Source organism: Oryx dammah, unplaced genomic scaffold (assembly GCF_014754425.2).
Source record: "Oryx dammah isolate SB20612 unplaced genomic scaffold, SCBI_Odam_1.1 HiC_scaffold_1, whole genome shotgun sequence".
Lineage (NCBI taxonomy): Eukaryota > Metazoa > Chordata > Mammalia > Artiodactyla > Bovidae > Oryx > Oryx dammah.
The window spans coordinates 102,362,012-102,379,656 of NW_024070185.1; the positions used below are offsets into that span (position 1 = coordinate 102,362,012).

At 44.9% G+C, this 17,645-nt stretch overlaps 1 protein-coding gene across 13 annotated transcripts in view; it reads right to left on the reverse strand.

Annotated features, from left to right (window-relative positions):
- Nucleotides 1–17,645, reverse strand: part of TNC (tenascin C) — a 102,139-nt gene that overhangs the window by 58,907 nt on the left and 25,587 nt on the right. For all 13 annotated transcript variants that reach the window (XM_040237645.1, XM_040237678.1, XM_040237623.1 and 10 more), the window contains 5 exons: nucleotides 11,794–12,387; nucleotides 7,156–8,565; nucleotides 5,667–5,930; nucleotides 4,418–4,533; nucleotides 3,217–3,373 (listed from right to left, as the gene is read on the reverse strand). In XM_040237645.1, the coding sequence (XP_040093579.1) occupies nucleotides 3,217–3,373; nucleotides 4,418–4,533; nucleotides 5,667–5,930; nucleotides 7,156–8,565; nucleotides 11,794–12,250 (2,404 nt within the window). In that variant the 5' untranslated portion in view covers nucleotides 12,251–12,387. The remainder of the gene's footprint in view (nucleotides 1–3,216; nucleotides 3,374–4,417; nucleotides 4,534–5,666; nucleotides 5,931–7,155; nucleotides 8,566–11,793; nucleotides 12,388–17,645) is intronic.

Consider the following 17,645-nt stretch of genomic DNA (forward strand, 5'->3'; position numbering starts at 1 on the left):
TGACTGCTACCTTGTAGATTTTGTTCATTTGGTTTTTCAAATGTTGATGGAAATAATGCATGCAAAGCACCTCGCACAGAGCCTGCGACATAGTAATTACGTGACAGATAGCCCTGATTAGCATCATGATGACGACTACCATCATCATCGTAAGTTTAAGAAACACACAGCGGGAGTCTCACTTGAGAAACACTGACTCAGTCTCTCCCTAAATTAGGGAGACAAAACTCCCTAATTGGTGACTTCTCCATCAGAATAATGGAGCAGAAAACTGATAATGTATGGAAAGTTAGCTCTGATGGAAATAAGCAAGAAGGTCATGGCTATCTCAAGCCTTGTCAGTCTCTGAGTCCTCATCTCGGTCTTCCTCCTGCCGCACCGGCCTTGTGCTTCCTGCTCCGACAGCGTACCTCTCCTCCAAGAGTGTATTGCTGCCTCTGAACTTTCAGTTCCCCTCTTTCTTCTTCCTGAGATTGCTCCTCTCCCTAGAAATCTCCTCGTCATCCTTCAAAATCCCTCTTATAGGTCACTTTCTAACACAAACCCTTCTCTGACCCTGTTGCAAACAGATAAACACACACTCCCTCCCCTATGGGTAAAAAGTCTCAGTTTGCAGGATGACTGACTTCTAAAGATGTGTTGTACACCATTGTACCTCTAGTCAACAATACTGTATTATACACTTGAAAGTGTGTTTCCATTGAGTCGGTGATGCCATCCAACCATCTCATCCTCTGTCATCCTCTTCTCCTCTTGCCCTCAATTTTTCCCAGCACCAGGATTAAGAGGATAGAGCTCAGGATAAGTGTTCTTATCAAAATAAAAAATAAGAGCTTCTGAATATTGTACTTTTATAACTATTCCAAAACAGATTTCTCTTCAGTTTATTCAAACTGCATCATACCATCTATATAGTCATTCATTCATTCAGAGAGTGGGTCTTTGACCTTTTTGAATCCACAGCATAGCATCAGGCTTTGTCATCTATGTTTTACCTTTTTTCTAATTATGTAAAAATTTTAATGCATTAAAACATACCAAGCCTAAAATTAAGACATTAAGGCATCTAGTCAATGTTTCTTTCTTCATTTTTAAACATAGTTAGGTTTAAACATAGGTTTGTGTTTTCAGCATTCATGAGAAAACAATATTGAATGAAAGGAACTTGGTTTTATAAAGGGAATGAGAAGGAGGAAAAATTCAGAGTTGATTGTGAGAAACCTGCAGTGTCTATTTTTGAACCCTAGGTGTTGATCCACAAGTCTCAGCTCACAGATGATGAAACTATAAAACGCATAATGAAAACAACGTGCAATTCAACAGTGAAGCTCGTGTTCTATGTTCTTCAAGGTTCTGGGAAACACTCAAGCCATACCCACTATCTTGCTTAACAGCCCTTTCATTAAAGAGATAGAGATTCAATTAAGGACACAGATCTTCTCCTAGATTGGGATCCCTTCAATCCAGGAGATTAACACGGTCTCGAGTTCCTGTGTGCCAAACACAACGCTTTGTCATTCTAAGTCTTAACTCTCATAACTATGCCATAGGAAGATACTACGAACCCAGTTTCCAGATGCTAAGTCTGAGTTTTAAAGAAGTGAATCTGCCTAAAGTGGTGGTGAGTGGTGAAGCTAGAATTCAAACTCAGGACTGTTTGGATCCAAAACCCATGTTCCTTCTCCTTAAATGTCAGTGCCTCTCAAAAACATTTACACATCAGAAATGGTTGTTTACAATCTCTGTATAGAGCCGAGAGGGAAGGAGCTGAAAATGAAAACATTAAGATACTTTCTTTAAATTTGGAAAAAGATCAGGTATCAGTAAAATAAACAGGTAAGAATCTGCCTCTCAGTGTTAGTATTTATGTGATTATGAAACTTCCGATGTTGGGGTGTTTTTCCTGCAAGAAGAAGAAAATAAAGCAACTAGTCCCCAAATTCAGATTAAAAAGAAAAGGGCAGATGAAAGAAATGCCTTTTGTATTTTCAGTGTACTGTCTCTGTACACTGTCTTTGATCTTTTCTACGCCTTTCTGGTGATCTAATGATTTTTTTTCTTGTTGGTACCCGTCTTCTACCTACCACAGTGGGATGTTGTCAAGATGATGGAAAACACTTGCTTATAAAAAAAGACAGTCTTATGAATTGAATTGTTGGATCTGAGTTAAGCAAAATGTGCAAATATTTAAATGCAAGATGTTCTTTCTTGTCATTAGTCAACAGATGTAAATTTTCCAATCACTCCCTGCCAAGAAGAGTCAATTCCTTAAGCAGTTGGCATACATGCTATCTTGAAGAAGATAAAGAGATTTTCCCAAATGTCAGCACAAAATAATTTTATTTATTTATAAAAATTTGCTTCTCTGTAGAACAATTCCAAATTCAGGATTTTTATTCCGCCCACCAAATAAGCTAACAGTGCCACATCGACCCCCAAGAAGTTCTGACATCCTTAGCACTGAATTACATTTTATTTAGGCTCCTGTTGAAGACATGGAATTAACACTACATAATCCAGAGCCTAGTCAATGTTATTGGTAATGGGGTTAAAGTCATAAAACTAAACCTGGGCTTAAAAATTCTTGCCCTGATAGGATTAACCACATGGTGTTAGTTAAATTGATTCCATTTCTCTAAGCCTGTTTCTACTCTTGAAAAAGAACAGCATTAATATTTGCCCTACCTCTTTCATTAAGACTGGTTACTAATATTAAATAGGATGGTTGTGGTAGCTCATTTGCTAGAACCTCAGGTATTTTCCTGTATCAGTGCCCCCTTTGAAATGTCACACTGAAGCGTCCCTCATAAACAGATGGGTCTGTTTCCCCACCCTTTCTATCTGGCCCTGAGATTTGCTTTGGTGGAAGTGACCCAGTGCTGGTTGTGAACTTGCTCAGCTGCTGTGAGGCCAGGTCCAGGCCAGCCTGTGGGAGGCTGGGGGAATGTGTGGGGCAGGACACCATCCTGGCTGAGGTCATCCCAGGTCAACAGTCCCCCAGCCCCCACAGATGCTTTAAGTGAGTCCAGCGGAGAACAGGAAGACTGTCCAACCCCTGATCACACACGTGCAATCGTTTTAAGCTACTAAGTTTGGAGCTTGTTTTTTAGGGAGCAAAGGTGAATTGACACTGCTGGTCTGTAGGAGAGCATGCTACCAACTAGAGGTGCTTTGCAGTACGACAAGCTTTACAGTGGTGTTAAAGGTAATACTCACGGGTAGTTGTCACTCTCTTCAGGCCAGGGCCCCGGGTATTGTTTTTCACGATGTGCAAGGATATCTCATACTCCTGCCCGGGAGCCAGGCCAGTTTGCCGGTATGTGGTCTCCGGCCTCCGCAGGCTCTTGGTGATCTCTCCCTCATCATCTTTATTCTGAAATACAGAGGCACCTTCATAAGACCTAAGGCAATGCCAGACCCTTCATTTATGTGATTCATTCATTTTGTGTTCCTTCTTTCCTCTTTCCTTCTTCCATCTGTTCACTAGGCACTTACTAAGCATCTAATCAGTGTGGTGGGTGGTGAGGATAGAGAGACGATAAAGACACCCTCCCATAGACCTCTCTACTCACCCCTTTGACACCCAAGAAAACTGAGAGGTGTGAGAAGCACAGGCACTCTGGAGCCACGAAATCAATCCTTCCTTTCATAGATGAAGGAACTGGCATCCGTCGTCACATAGTTGTAAGTGGCAGAGCCTGGCTTTGAACTCAGGGACCCACTTTCCTGTTTCATATGTGCTTTTAGGCACAGAGAGAAAGGATGCTCAATCTCAGATATGCCTGGAGGCATTTGAGACAGAAACCATTTAATTTTCTTTGTTTAAAACATTATTGGAGTATAGTTGATTTACAATGTTGCGTTAGTTTCTGCTGTATGGAATCAGTTACTACATATACCATTATTATATACACATTATTGCCTCTGAGTGGAGATTTCAAGACTGTAACAGGCAATCAGAACCTAGAGGTGACTTGCCATCTATTTGTCTAGGCACTCAGTCCTAAATGCCATGCTTTTTGATTTCTTAAAATCAAGTGAAATATATGCAAATATACAGGGTCTAATTAGAGCCTTGAGTGCCTGTGTGCTTAGTCATGTCTAACTCTGCAACCCCATGGACTATAGCCCACCTGGCTCCTCTGTCTACGGTATATCCCAGGCAAGAACACTGGAATGGGTTGCCTTTCCTCCTGGGAACCTTCCGGACCCAGAGATAGAAGCCACATCTCTTGTGTCTCCTGCATTCGCAGGAAGATTCTTTACCACTGTGCCACCTGGAAAGCCCTTTTAATTAGAGCCTTGTCCCCCACCCAAAGCCAAGGAAGCGGAGTTGACAGAAAAGTCTGCAGAGCCCCATGAACACCTTTCTGGTTCTCGTGGACAAACATGCCCACTCCTCCTCTGTGCTCCTTACCATATTCCGGAAGATGACCTCCCACGTTTCAAAAGCGATGTCCAGAGGATCCCACTCCACTTCCACAGATGTCTCCTTGATGGACTTGAATTTTAGACCTTCAGGTGTAGGCAGGTCTGTCAGGAAGAGCACAGAGAGGAGGTTAAGAATGGGTCCATGTGTGATGGGGAAGGACAGACATCGTTTCACCAAACCCCACGGGGCTGATCGTCAGAGCTGGAGTCTTTTTAAAGGTTCCTCTGGGATGCTGTTGACTTTGAGGCATCATGAAAATTAATATAAGGGCCAGCTATATGATTGAATATTTATAATTTCATATGCTTAAACTTAATATGAGCATAGACTTTAGAGTCAGACATATTGGCTGATCATATGTAATGATCATAAGCTCGATCATCACAACTTTTGTGTGCTAGGTTGAGTTGAGCACAATGCCCTGAACCTTAGTTTCTTCACCCAAAAGAAGGAGTGTAAGTATGCCTGCCCCTGGGGCATGTTTTGAGACTAAATGATGTATTCCACAATGACTGCTGGCCGTGGTTCCTGGCCTGAAGCACAAGTTTAATAAAAAGCAGCTAAGGTTATTCTTATGAAACAAAAAAGGACCAATTTCTAACCACAACTTGCTTTTTAAGAGTGGAGGTAATTTTTCTGATGTTGCACTCTTAAAGGAAGAATAACTTGAAACTTAACGTTTCCACTTTTGAATATTTTAAATATTTCTACAGTGAGTTCCACAGAAAAGTAATAGTAGAACAGAGTACTCAAGACTGCCAGGGTTCAAATTCCATCTCGACCACTTATTAACTGTTTGGTTTGGAACAAGAGGCTTAACCATTTGGGGGTCTCAGTTTCCTCATCTGTAAAATGGGTTAACAATAGCTCCTGTCTCACAGGGTTATTGTGAGTTATATGAGTTAGCATGTGAGGAGTGTCTTTAAAAATATTCAGTAAGCTGTAGGAAAATGTATATATATATATATATATGTGTGTGTGTGTGTGTGTATAGCTGAATCACTTTGCCATATGGCAGAAATTAACACTGTAAATCAACTGTATTTCAACCTTTTTTAAAAAAAAATTCAGTGGATGTCACTGGATTCCAGAGTTTTAGCTGGTGTAACTGTATGAAGTCAGCCATTGACCTGTGGGGCAAAGGTGAGGCAGTAACACATGCTGGTGGGGGTGGGTTATGCACTGGGCAGGCGGCGGGCAGTTGAGACTGCCAAGAGGGGTTCTGTGCACTCACATGTGGCCACCCTGGCGCTGACTGGAATGCTCTTCTTGTTCTCCAGGATGGCGAACACGCGGATAAAGTACTCCACGCCCGGCTCCAGCTCCCGAATGGTGGCAGACGTCTGGTCTCCAGGGACCCGGAACTGCATTTCCAGGCCGTCCTCGTGGGTGGGCGTGTACACGATGAGGTACTCTGTGACCCGCATCTCATTGTCCCAGGCCAAGTTTACGGTCTCTTCTGTCACTTCTGTCACGATGAGGTCTTTGGGAGGGGACACTGTCAGGGATAAGGAAGGACAGCTTGGGTCAGATGGTGTCAGTAACACACTCTATGGGTCACAGCAGGGGCGTACTTGATGAGTCTGCATTTTAGAAGATTTGGGGACTCTGTGATTGGCAGCAGAAGAGACAGGTCCAGCCTACTGTGTCTCATCTTCAAAACTTTTGGGGGCCACCCCTTGCCTTCAGGGTCAAGTTCCAGGTCTGCAATGTGGCTTTCAACTTGTTTCTATTCCTTGGACCTTAGTTCAGATTCAGGCCATCTGCAGGACAAAGTGCAGCCTGAGCTTGGCTTTCTGCTCTGAACTTCAAGTCATATATCCTTAGCCCTTGAAGGGTGTTTTAGGTTCATCTAGTCCAACTCTTTCCTTTTCTTAGAGGTGATTGGGACTTGCTCTACTTCACTTACTCACCACATTTGGAACTCACTTCTCCTCCCTGCCAGACTGGTGTTCCTTCCATACAGGCATCCCTGGCTTGGCCATGTCAAACACAGAGCCCCATGATTATTCTTATGTGCTGATGGCTTTAATCAAGCTGAAATTCTCCATTACGAGTATATATGGTGGATAAGGGAAGTACAAAGACCCTCATTAAACGTGAACATTATTGGTCTTTGTGTGTTTCTCTTGACTTGAGTAAATGTCCTGTGCTAACTGCTGGGCTAATGCTCCTCCAAGGCACTCAGAGTCCTTGGGATCAAGGACAGCAACAAAAAGATGATTTAAGACAAGTCTGCTTCACAGGTGATCAACACCGGTCTTTAGCTGAGCATGCATTTAAACCAGTTTGTTTTATGTAATCTCACTGTCCATTCAATGGAGTTGAATTTTAACTCCATCCAAAAAGAGGGATTTAGTTTATGATGTCATGTCAGTTTTACATGTCAGTGTGTAGAGTAGGAAAGAAGGTTGATGTTTAGCAAAAGGGAGGTAACCATTTCATCTACCTTATCTTGGGCACCTATTGTGAAACTCAGCATGGAGGAATTACCCAGATTCAGGTACCAGCTGTGTGATCTATAAGCTGTGTGTCCTTGGGACAATTCCAGAACCTCTCTGAGCCTCTGACCCCCAAATAGGAAGCTCTGAAACAGGTGAGAGACCAGGGCTCCTTCAGAGAGCATGTGCTTGTGCGTGTGTGTGTGTCTGTGTTTAGTGTAACACAAAGATCTCCAGCATATGCCAACCCCTGACGCCAGTTCGCTGGAGGCTGCTACTCACCCTGGGAGCAGTCCTCCCCAGCATATCCCTCATTGCAAATGCAGCGGCCAGATATACACTGGCCCCAGTTGCTGCAGTCGTTGGGACAGGAGCGCTGTGCACAGTCGGGTCCGGTGAAGCCCTCGAGGCACACGCACTGGCCATCCACGCAGCGGCCCTGGCCGTGACAGTCGCCGGGACACTTGCGCTGCGCACAGTCGGGCCCGGTGAAGCCCTCGAGGCACACGCACTGGCCGTCCACGCAGCGCCCGCGGCCGTGGCAGTCGCCGGGACAGGCGAGGTCCGCGCAGTCAGGGCCGGCGAAGCCGTCCTCGCACACGCAGCGCCCGTCCACGCAGCGGCCGCGCTGGCTGCAGTCCCGGGGGCAGCGGAGCTCGCGGCAGTCCTCGCCCGTGTAGGCGTCGTCACACACACACATGCCGTTCACGCAGCGCCCGTGCTGGTGGCAGTCGTGCGGGCAGCTCATCTCGCCGCAGTCGTCACCCTGGAAGCCGGGCTGGCACTCACAGCGCCCGTCCACGCAGCGCCCACGGCCGTGGCAGTCAGAGGGGCACCGCCGCTGTGCGCAGTCCTCGCCGGTGTGGCCCTCGTCGCACACACACTGCCCGTTCACGCAGCGTCCGTGGCCGCTGCAGTCGCGGGGACACCGCAGCTCTCCGCAGTCTTCACCCGTGAAGCCGTCGTTGCACTCGCAACGCCCGTCCACGCAGCGGCCGCGCTCGTGGCAGTCGGAGGGGCAGCGCCGCTCGCTGCAGTCCGGGCCCGCAAAGCCCTCATCGCACACGCACTGGCCCTCGTCACAGCGGCCGCGGCCGTGGCAGGCGTGGGGACAGGCGAGCTGGCCGCAGTCCTCGCCCGTGAAGCCCTCGTCGCAGGCGCAGGTGCCGTTGAGGCAGCGGCCACGGTCGAAGCAGTCGTTGGGGCAGACGAGTTCCCCGCAGTCGTCGCCCGTGAAGCCCTCGTCGCACACGCACTCATTCTCCACACAGCGCCCGCGGCCGTGGCAGTTGTGCAGGCACAGGGGCTCCCTGCAGTCCTCTCCCGCGAAGCCCTCCTGGCACACGCAGCGGCCGTCCACACAGCGGCCGTGCTCCTCGCTGCAGGGCACCGGGCATGTCTCCTGGCTGCAGTCGAGCCCGGAGTAGCCTTCGAAGCAGACGCAGGCCCCGTCCACGCACTTGCCCTGGTCGTTGCAGTCGCTGGGACAGGCCAGCAGGCCGCAGTCCTCGCCGGTGAAGCCCTCGTTGCACACGCACTGGCCGTCCAGACACTGGCCGCGCAGGTGACAGTTGCCTGGGCACTCGGGCTCAGAGCAGTTGGGGCCTTTCCAGCCGGGTTCGCACACGCAACCGCAGCCTTCCGTGCTGAAGTTGCCCCGGCCGCTGCAGAAGGGCCTGGTGTCCACGCGGCCTGCAGGGAAGAGAACAGAGTCTCTCTCTGAGCAGGGGCAGCTTGCTTTCTTGGCTTCTACCCACAAAACCCAGATTCAAATTCCGTTAGAGCAAGGTGGCCTCTCAGGCCCTGTCTGGCTTGAAAATCAATTGCTTATTGTGTGAAATCCCGTGAGGCTGCCTGGCTAGCTCAGTCTGTTAGAGCATGTGACTCTTAATCTCAGGGTCATAGGTTGGAGCCCCACGTTGGGCTGGTCTTCTACTTTGGGTTTCCCTGGTAGCTCAGATGGTAAAGGATCTGCCTGCAATGCAGGAGACCTGGGTTTGATCCCTGGGTCAGGAAGATCGCCTGGAGAAAGGGAATGGCAAGCCACTCCAGTATTCTGGCCTGGAGAATTCCATGGGCAGAGGAGCCTGGTAGGCTACAGTCCATATAGTTGCAAAGAGTTGGACATGACTGAATGACTAACACTTTCACAACCAATGACACTAGGTAGGCATTCTTAAGCTATACTCTCTGAAATTGTGTGTGTACGTGTATGTGTGTATGTGTTTTCATCCCTGGGGAGAAGACTCGTTTTCATCAAATTTTCAGGTATTCCTGGGACTCCAAGGGTTACGAACCACTGCCTGTGGAATGCATCTTGCTGGGCTGTGTTTGTACTTCTCCCATAGTTAGCCGAGGTTAGCCATGTAAGAAAATAAGTGTTTCACCAAGAAATAATTGTTGAACTGAACTCAGTTCTGATGCCTTGACTCAATATTTGTGCTGCATTTGCAAAATGACTTAGACACTCTGGAACTCAGATTCTCCATCGGTCAGGTGGGACCCATGGCCCACTCACCTGGTGTCGATTGGGTTAAATGGGGACATTAAGGACCCACTGTTGTGCTGAATCTGATTTCCTCTTGCAGAGGGTCTTGGTTGACTTAAGTCGGTATATGTGCTTATGTGACCAAAGGTTTCTAAATTTTCAGTAACTGAAATGAGGCAGCCAAGGAGTGGCTTTCTAATTCTGCTAGGACAACTTTCCATTAGACTCAGAATCCCAGGGACGGGGGAGCCTGGTGGGCTGCCGTCTGTGGGGTCGCACAGAGCCGGACACGACTGATGCGACTCAGCAGCAGCAGCCCCCACAAAGCTCATGTGCATCCATCTTTTTCCATAACGTCTTGGCTTAAGTTGTAGCAGTGGCAGGTGTGGCCTCCATGCAATCAAGGGAAAGAAACAAACAAAACTTGCTCCATTTTATCTGCATCTAAATACAGCTGCATTAATACATTGTATCTCCTTCCTGACAGCAGGAAGGAAGTCAGTTTTAAGAAAAAAGTTGGCTTGAAAAGTGAGAATCTAAACCTATGTCATTTAGTATGGTAGCTGTTGGAGACATTTGGCCTCTAAACCATTAAACTGTGGCTAGCCTGAATTTTGATGTGCTCTAAATGTGAACGACAAACACTCTGGATTTCAAAGACAGCATACAAGAAAAGAATGTAAAATATCCACTAATAATTTTTGTATAGTTTCCAAGCTGAAAGATTATTTACCTATATTGGATGAATGATTAAAATCATTTTACCTGGTCCTTTTTCACGTAATTAGTATGACTACTGGAAACGTTATGATTAATTATGTAAGTGGCTCATAGTTCTAATGGATAGCACTGCATTAATGAGTTTTTTAAGCCATTCCTTTGGGTTCTATTAGGCCAATTCTGTAAATCCCCTCTGCATTTTACTAGAGGTTGAAAGAAGTGGAAGATGAACTAATTTGTACATAAACTATTTTTTGCCTTGGAAACCTAAAGGATGTCCTACAGTACTCTCAATTTATGATGATTAGGGTTTATTTTTATGATGATTAGCCTTTCCAGCCGGGTTCCCACATGCAGCCTCAGCCTTCAGTGCTGAACTTGCCCCGGCCACTGCAGAAGGGCCTGGTGTCCACGCAGTTACAGTAGCCTCAACTTATGACAATTCAGGTTGCTCTTGATTGGAGCTGCTCTCGGAATAATCTGTCAAAATACTTTCTAGTATTTTTTGTTTGTTTTATGAGTGGCAGAAATAGATATTTTTCACCTCTGATTTAGCCTTGTTGAAACCCGTGTATTTCTATCAACTTTAGGGAATGGAAATGAAGACAAAATTCCCAAGTGGCAAAATTCCTTAAAAAAAAAAGAGACAGGCAGAGTTCTGGAGAAACACAGGCACCTCCAAAGCTCCTGTTTCTTATCACTCCTTGTGTCTTTTTGTGCCAGTTGCTTAACTTTTTTGAGTCTCGTTTCTTAGATCTATAGAATGGGGGTATTAAACTTTATCTCAAAGGGTTGTTGGGAGGATTAAATGAGACAGTGAATGATAGTGCCTGGTATTGGATTGGCCAGAAAGTTCATTTGGGTTTTCTGTAGGCTACAAGCCAACCCAGTACATAAAGGACTTAGTTCACATGTGATCATCATCATTGTTGCCTTTAAACTGGCATGTTTATTCCTATTTCCTCCAAATTTTACATCACTGTAGGCTGTAACTTTGTGAGAACACCAGGGTATGGAATACTGTCATTTAAGTCCTAACTTGGCCACTTATGTCAGGACCTTGGGGAATCCCAACTTCCTTTTTGGCCTTAGTTTCCTTATTTATACAACAGGGTGATGGGGGTACATTACTACCTTTCAGAGAATGATCTTTGGGTGAGGGATTTCAAAATACATTATTAGCGTTTCAGAGTATGGAATGAGCACATGTCATTGTCAAAGTAAGTTTTAGAAGTGAAGTGAAAGTCGCTCAGTCGTGTCTGACTCTTTGCGACCCCATGGACTATACAGTCCATGGAATTCTCCAGGCCAGAATACTGCAGTGTATAGCCTTTCCCTTCTCCAGTAGATCTTCCCAACCCAGGGATCAAACCCAGGTCTCCAGCCTTGCAGGCAGATTCTTTACCAGCTGAGCCAGCAGGGAAGCCCTCGTTTTAGAAACTAGTACTTAAAAGTAAGATAGGGTTTCTCAAAGCAAGCTTTCTCAGAGGCCTGAAAATTCCTCTGAAACATTTGTCACCATGAGTCTCCAAGAGCCTACTAGATGTGGTTACATTCTCCATAGTCGTTTGTCCATTAAATCTCTTTTGAATGAACACCTTCTGAGGCTGGTTCCCCAGGGAACCCACTCTGGAAACAACTGACGGATCCTGCCCGGCTCACCATTCCTCCCATCCATACAGTGAGGGGCTGGACCCATCACCAGCTCCTACCTTCGGCAGACTGGAGGCAGCAGCCCGCTCCCGAGGTGCACTGTTCCCGCAGGGAAGACACCAGGTTCTCCAGCTCCTCCAGTCTGCTCAGAAGCTCCTTGACATCAGGAGCAGCTGCACAGCCACAGGCCCGGCGGGGGATGTTGATGCGGTGAGTGAAGACGATCTGGTTTTCCCCATCCACCGTGTGCTCCTGGAAGCTTTCCTGGGGCTCTGATGGTGGGGCCAAGTCTTTCTCCCCGCTGGCAGATTCCAGATCCACTGAACACTGGGACCCCACGGGCAGCTTGATGTTGTAGACGTGATTAAACACCACTGGCTGGTTTTCCTCTGGCAGGGTGATATTCACTCCACTCTGTCGCTTGTGCCGGATGACTTTCTTGAGGACGCCACCTTCGGCCGGAAGGGCAAGCAGAGCTAGGAAGAGGCCTGCCCATAGCTGAGTCATGACCCCCATGGTGGAGGTGAGTTTGGCTGAATGTCTCAGGGTGCTTGTGGTCCTAGGGTATCTCACTCTTAGGTAGAATTGGGGATTTGGAAGCAGAGAGCAGAATCCAAATCAGTTGTTCCTAATCTTCTTGAAGGAGTTCTCTCCTACGAGTAAACAAAGGAAAGCCAAAGCTTGTTAGTGTCTATTGCTATTTGAATCTGTTGAATATCTGCAGTTCTTAGTTAATTTTGATGTTCTGTTTCCTGTGTTTGAAGATCTCCTTTTATTCCTTCAGTATGTGCTGAAGTGTGGTCATAAAATGGTCACTAAAAGAATTTTGCAATCATGAAGGAATGATTTCACTCACAATTCAGTATTTGGAAATATAAGGAGACAGGAGAAAGGACAAAACTTTGGAATAAGACGGATCAGATGTGGTTTGGATCTAAGCCCTAACTCTGGGCCTTTGGGTAAGTTATATAACTTTCATTTGTCTTATTTTACTTCTGTACAGTGAAGATCATAATATCAGAGGCAAAGTAACGATGTAAGTGAAAACAAGGAAATCTTTCATATATTCCTGAATCCCTTCAATATTTGCTGAGTGAGCACACTGAGTGATATGAAGGTCACAGTCCCATAGATGTTGAATAATTTCTCCCTTCATTATTGACTCTCCAATCTGAAATTAACTCCATCTGCTGCTTTGCCTCTGCTGTGGGAAGCAAAGGTTAAAATGCAAGACTTTAGAAGGCAAATTGAGTATTTATTCCAGCTTAACATCTTACTTGTAATGTGACGGTTGAAACAATATTCTATACCTTTGAACTTTAGTTTCTCTTCCTTTTTATTTCTAAAACTTTAAAATATCAGGTTTTTAGAAGAACCTGACAGAATGTTCCAGGACCAGTTATCCAAGCTATGACCAAGGGCAAGAGATGACTCAGAAAAGGTATCCATGAGCCCTTGCTGTCTTCTGTAATCAACAAGTACTTAAACTATTCTTACTGAGTGTTTCTTCTTCCCCTCCCCTCAAACTCATGATTGAATCCTCAACCCTCAGTGTGAGTATATTTAGAGATAAGGCTCTTAGGGAGGTAATCAAGGTTAACTGAAGGTCATGAGGGCTGCATCCTAATCTGATGACAGTATTGGTGTCCTTTAGAAGAGGCTCCACATTTCTCTCTGACTTGGCTTTTCCGTCTTGTGCACAGAGGAAAGGCCATATGAGGACACAGAGAGAAGGTGGCCCTCAGTATGCTTTATTATTCAAATTAGGTTCCTAAGAAGAATTTGTGGATCTTTGATGTAGGCAAGTCCACTGGATGAAAATTATTATGAAGAGGAGAACTTGGCAAGTTGTCCTCTTTCAAGCCACCATAGCCCATCTTAGTTGTTTACTGGACAAATATTTATTGATTGGGTATTCTATTACAATTGTTTGACCTCTCTTAGCCTTCCACAGAGTCCTTCTTTCTCACCCTCTTCCCATCAATTCTTCGCCTTTTTTTCTTTTTTTTTTTTTTCTTATGAGGAAGGGCCACGGGCCAAGTTTGAAATGCTTTTGGACTTTTACCCAAGACTTTTGTGTGTGTTGCTAAACGACTTAAATTTCCATCTAAAAGGCTGTTAGAATCACTGGTTGAGACTTAAAGGCAATGAAGTCTTGGAGTCTTGGGAAACACTGACTGGAATATGGGTTGAGTGAGGATTTCTCACTCTGTGTGTAAGAGACACGCACTGGCACAGCCAAATGCTCTACTGTTTGGAGAAGGAAATGTGATTCTTGAGGGTTGTGTATTTCCCATATTGGCTCCTGGTGGTCTGAGGGCAGGGGGATATTTTTGCATTTCAGGAAAGACTCATTATACCTTCAACATGGTGGAAAATGTCTAGACTTTGGAACTAGACATACCAGAGTACAAATGCCACTCACTAACTCTATGACTTGGGCAAACTACCTGTCCGTCCATCCTAAGTCGCTCCAGTCGTGTCCTACTCTTTGAGACCCTATGGATCATAGCCCACCAGGCTCCTCTGTCCATGGGATTCTCCAGGCAAGAATACTGGAGTGGGTTGCCATTTCCTTCTCCAGGGGATCTTCCCGACTCAGGGATTGAACCTGCATCTCTTAGGTCTCCTGCACTGGTGGGCAGGTTCTTTACCACTAGCGCCACCTAGGAAGCCAGGAAAGCTATTAATCCTCTCTAAACCATGACCTCACTTGTACAATGAGGGATCAAAATCCTTCCAGAGGGAATTATAAATTAAAGATCTGCACAGAAAACACCCAAAATGGTATCGAGGTACACATTAAAAAGTAGCTGCTATTTTTTTGTACTCTGAGGAACAAAACCTAGCATGAGTCCAAGCTAATAGCCTACTTTTGCTTCAGTTCAACCTCCGCATTGAATCCAGTCCTAAGCCCAGCAGCAACTTGGATCTAGATCAAAGAGGAGCTGCAGAAATCACTGATGTGTAAGGGGGTAAACCGTATGAAGATAAATTTACTAGAATTGGAAATATTTACACCAGAGAAGCAAACATTCAAAGCAAATAACAACCTTTAAAAATGTAAAATATTCTCATACAGATAGCTGACTGATTCATGTCTCCTCTGAGGATAGACCTGGGGAAAATTACTTTAGGTTGCAGTTTGTTACATATAAGTTAGACATGAAGGATCATGTTCTGATAGTAGGGCTTTTAAAATCAGAGAATGAGTCTTTAGGAAGCACAAGCAGAAGCACTTCTTATCTTCCTAGGAAGTGATCAGGTGATGGAAGGTCTGGAAAAGATCTCGCAGGAGGAAAGAATACAGACCTGTGTATATTTATTCTGTAGTTGAGAAAGCCAAGGTGGAGAGGAACAGGATTACTCTGTATAAACCCTGGAGAACCAGGAGCTGGCTTGTCCCCTGTGGCCTCAAAGGACAGAACAAGCACCAATATATGTGTACATTGCAGGTGGAGAGGAGGATTGGTTATAAGAAGGCAAATTTCAGCACAATAGGAGAAATACATTTCTTTTTCTAAATTTTTTTAAATTGGAGGATAACTGTTTTACAATGTTGCATTGGTTTCTGCACACAACAACACAAGTCAGTAATAATCATAACTACATATGTGTGTGTCTGTGTGTGCGTCTACTCCCTCTTGAGACTGACTCCCACCACTCAAGGTCATCATAGAGCACCAGGCTGGGATCCCTGTGTAATACGGCAGCTTCCCATTAGCTCTCTATTTTATACATGATAGTGTATATATGTCAATGCTACTTTCTCAGTTCACCGCATCCTTTCCTTCTCCCGCTGTGTCCATAAGTGCAGCAGGAATAGAGATGCAGATGTAGAGAAAGGACTTGAAATACATTTCTAATTGGAATTACCCAATAGAAAGGGCTTTGGATAATATAGCAAACTCCAAGTCACTGGTATATAAAATGAACAGTGTTGAAGAGCACAGATATATAGACAAATTGTCTTGAGTTTGAGTCATTGTTCAACCACTTCCTTGGACAAACTATAGCTATAATGCAAGCCAGAGTCATGTCATCAATAAAACATGCTATGAGTGTTCTTGTAGGACTGCTGTAGAGTCTGTGTGAGATACTGTGTGTAGAAGGAATAGGATAGTCTTTGGCAGGAGTGAGAGCTTTTGTAGTGAAAAATATGGACTTCAGTGACCATTGTTTCCAGGATTTTCTTTTTCCCAACTCTTGAAAATGTTATCTTGGCATATGTAAGTCTGTTTTTGTTTTGTTTTTGGTTTTTAAGCAAGGATGGGTTCTGCAGTGAAGTGAAGCTCTTTCTCAGAACTCCCAGGAGAATATGTCTTGGGAGATTGTCTCTCTATCTTTATATCCATACACCTACATCTTCGTCTTTATGTCTACATCTGTACCCACACCTACACCTATACCCAAGTCTATATCTCTATGCCTGTACCTAAAACTCTTGTCTATCTCCCACCAAGTCATCTATGTTCTGTCTTCTACGGCCTAAAGACTAAAGGAGCTGTTTGCAGGAAGACACACAGCCTTTGTACTGGCTCAATACATAGATTCTTGGGGTCCATACCCAGGACAAAGTGCTCTATCCAAGGCATGCATGTTGCCATGCTCTGTAACTTGTCTTGGCACATATGCTAAATGCAGAAAAATGTACATGTGGATCATACTCTGCTTTCTATTTTTATCAAAAGAAAATGTTAGAGCCAGATTAACTGTTGTGATTGTGCTGATGATTCTTTAGATGCCTCCTTTCCTGTTAACTTCTTAAGCATGATTCATCTGGAGAATAATGACAACAACAACAACAGCAACAACAAAAGTACCTTAAAGATTTATTCATGAGAGAAAAGGGTTAAGAGGAAGAAAATTCTTTTAATTCATTGGTCTGGAGCTGCACTGTGCAGTATGGAGGTCACTAGCCATAAGTGGTTATTAAAATCAAATACAACTGAAAATGCCATCCTCAGTGGCTCTACTCACATTTCAAGTGCTTAATAGCAATGTGATGAGTGGCCATGATATCAGACAATGTGGCTAAGGACCAGTTCCATCACTGTAGGAAGTTCTAGTCGTCAGTTCTAGTTAGAAGTGTGCTTGGTAATATTAAGCCCATAGTACAAATGAGGAAACTGAAGCTAGAGAGGTCGAAGAAAGTCTAAAAAAGAAAGTTAGGATAGTTGTTAAGTCTCCTATATGATTATAATACAATTGTGTGTACCTCACATACAGGTGTCAGGAGACCAGAGAAGCTGACTCCTTTTCAGTAACACAAACAAGTATGTATGTGCACTAATTTCATACCTTCTATATTCAAACATATCCAGGTACAAGTATGTGTACCTGGATACATATGTGGTCTTTATGGCTATTGTCCTCCTTGAATCTGAAAGGACATAGATGTTGCCTCAGGTTATCATCCTATCCGCCTCCTACACTTGCAATACAAGGTGCTTTTTTCTTTTTCTTTCTGCATACGTTACAGCCCCAAGTGCTCCATGAGATTCTTCTCAAATCACACCAAAGATAACTTGCCCAGGAACCACTCTGACTATGCCTAACATCCTGTCCTGCCCAGCCTCCCCCTTCTCTTGGGAGCTGGTAGAGCTGGTCAAGATCAACTGGCTCTCCTGCTTCTGTTGACTCTGCAATGCCTTGCTCCAGACTTTTTGAGGGGACTCAGTCCATTTCCTTCAGCTGTCTGGAGAGTTCTATCAATGAAGGAGCTAGTATGAGAGAAAGAGTCTGGTCTTTGCAGAGAAATAGACCTGTGTTAGAATCCAAGTCTTCCACTTAGTAGCTGATACCTGTGGCCATTCACTTCCCCCTCTTAAGTATCACTTGCCTCATCTCCTACAAGGCTATGGATTTTCCAGGCAGGGGTACTGGAGTGGGTTGCCATTTCCTTCTCCAG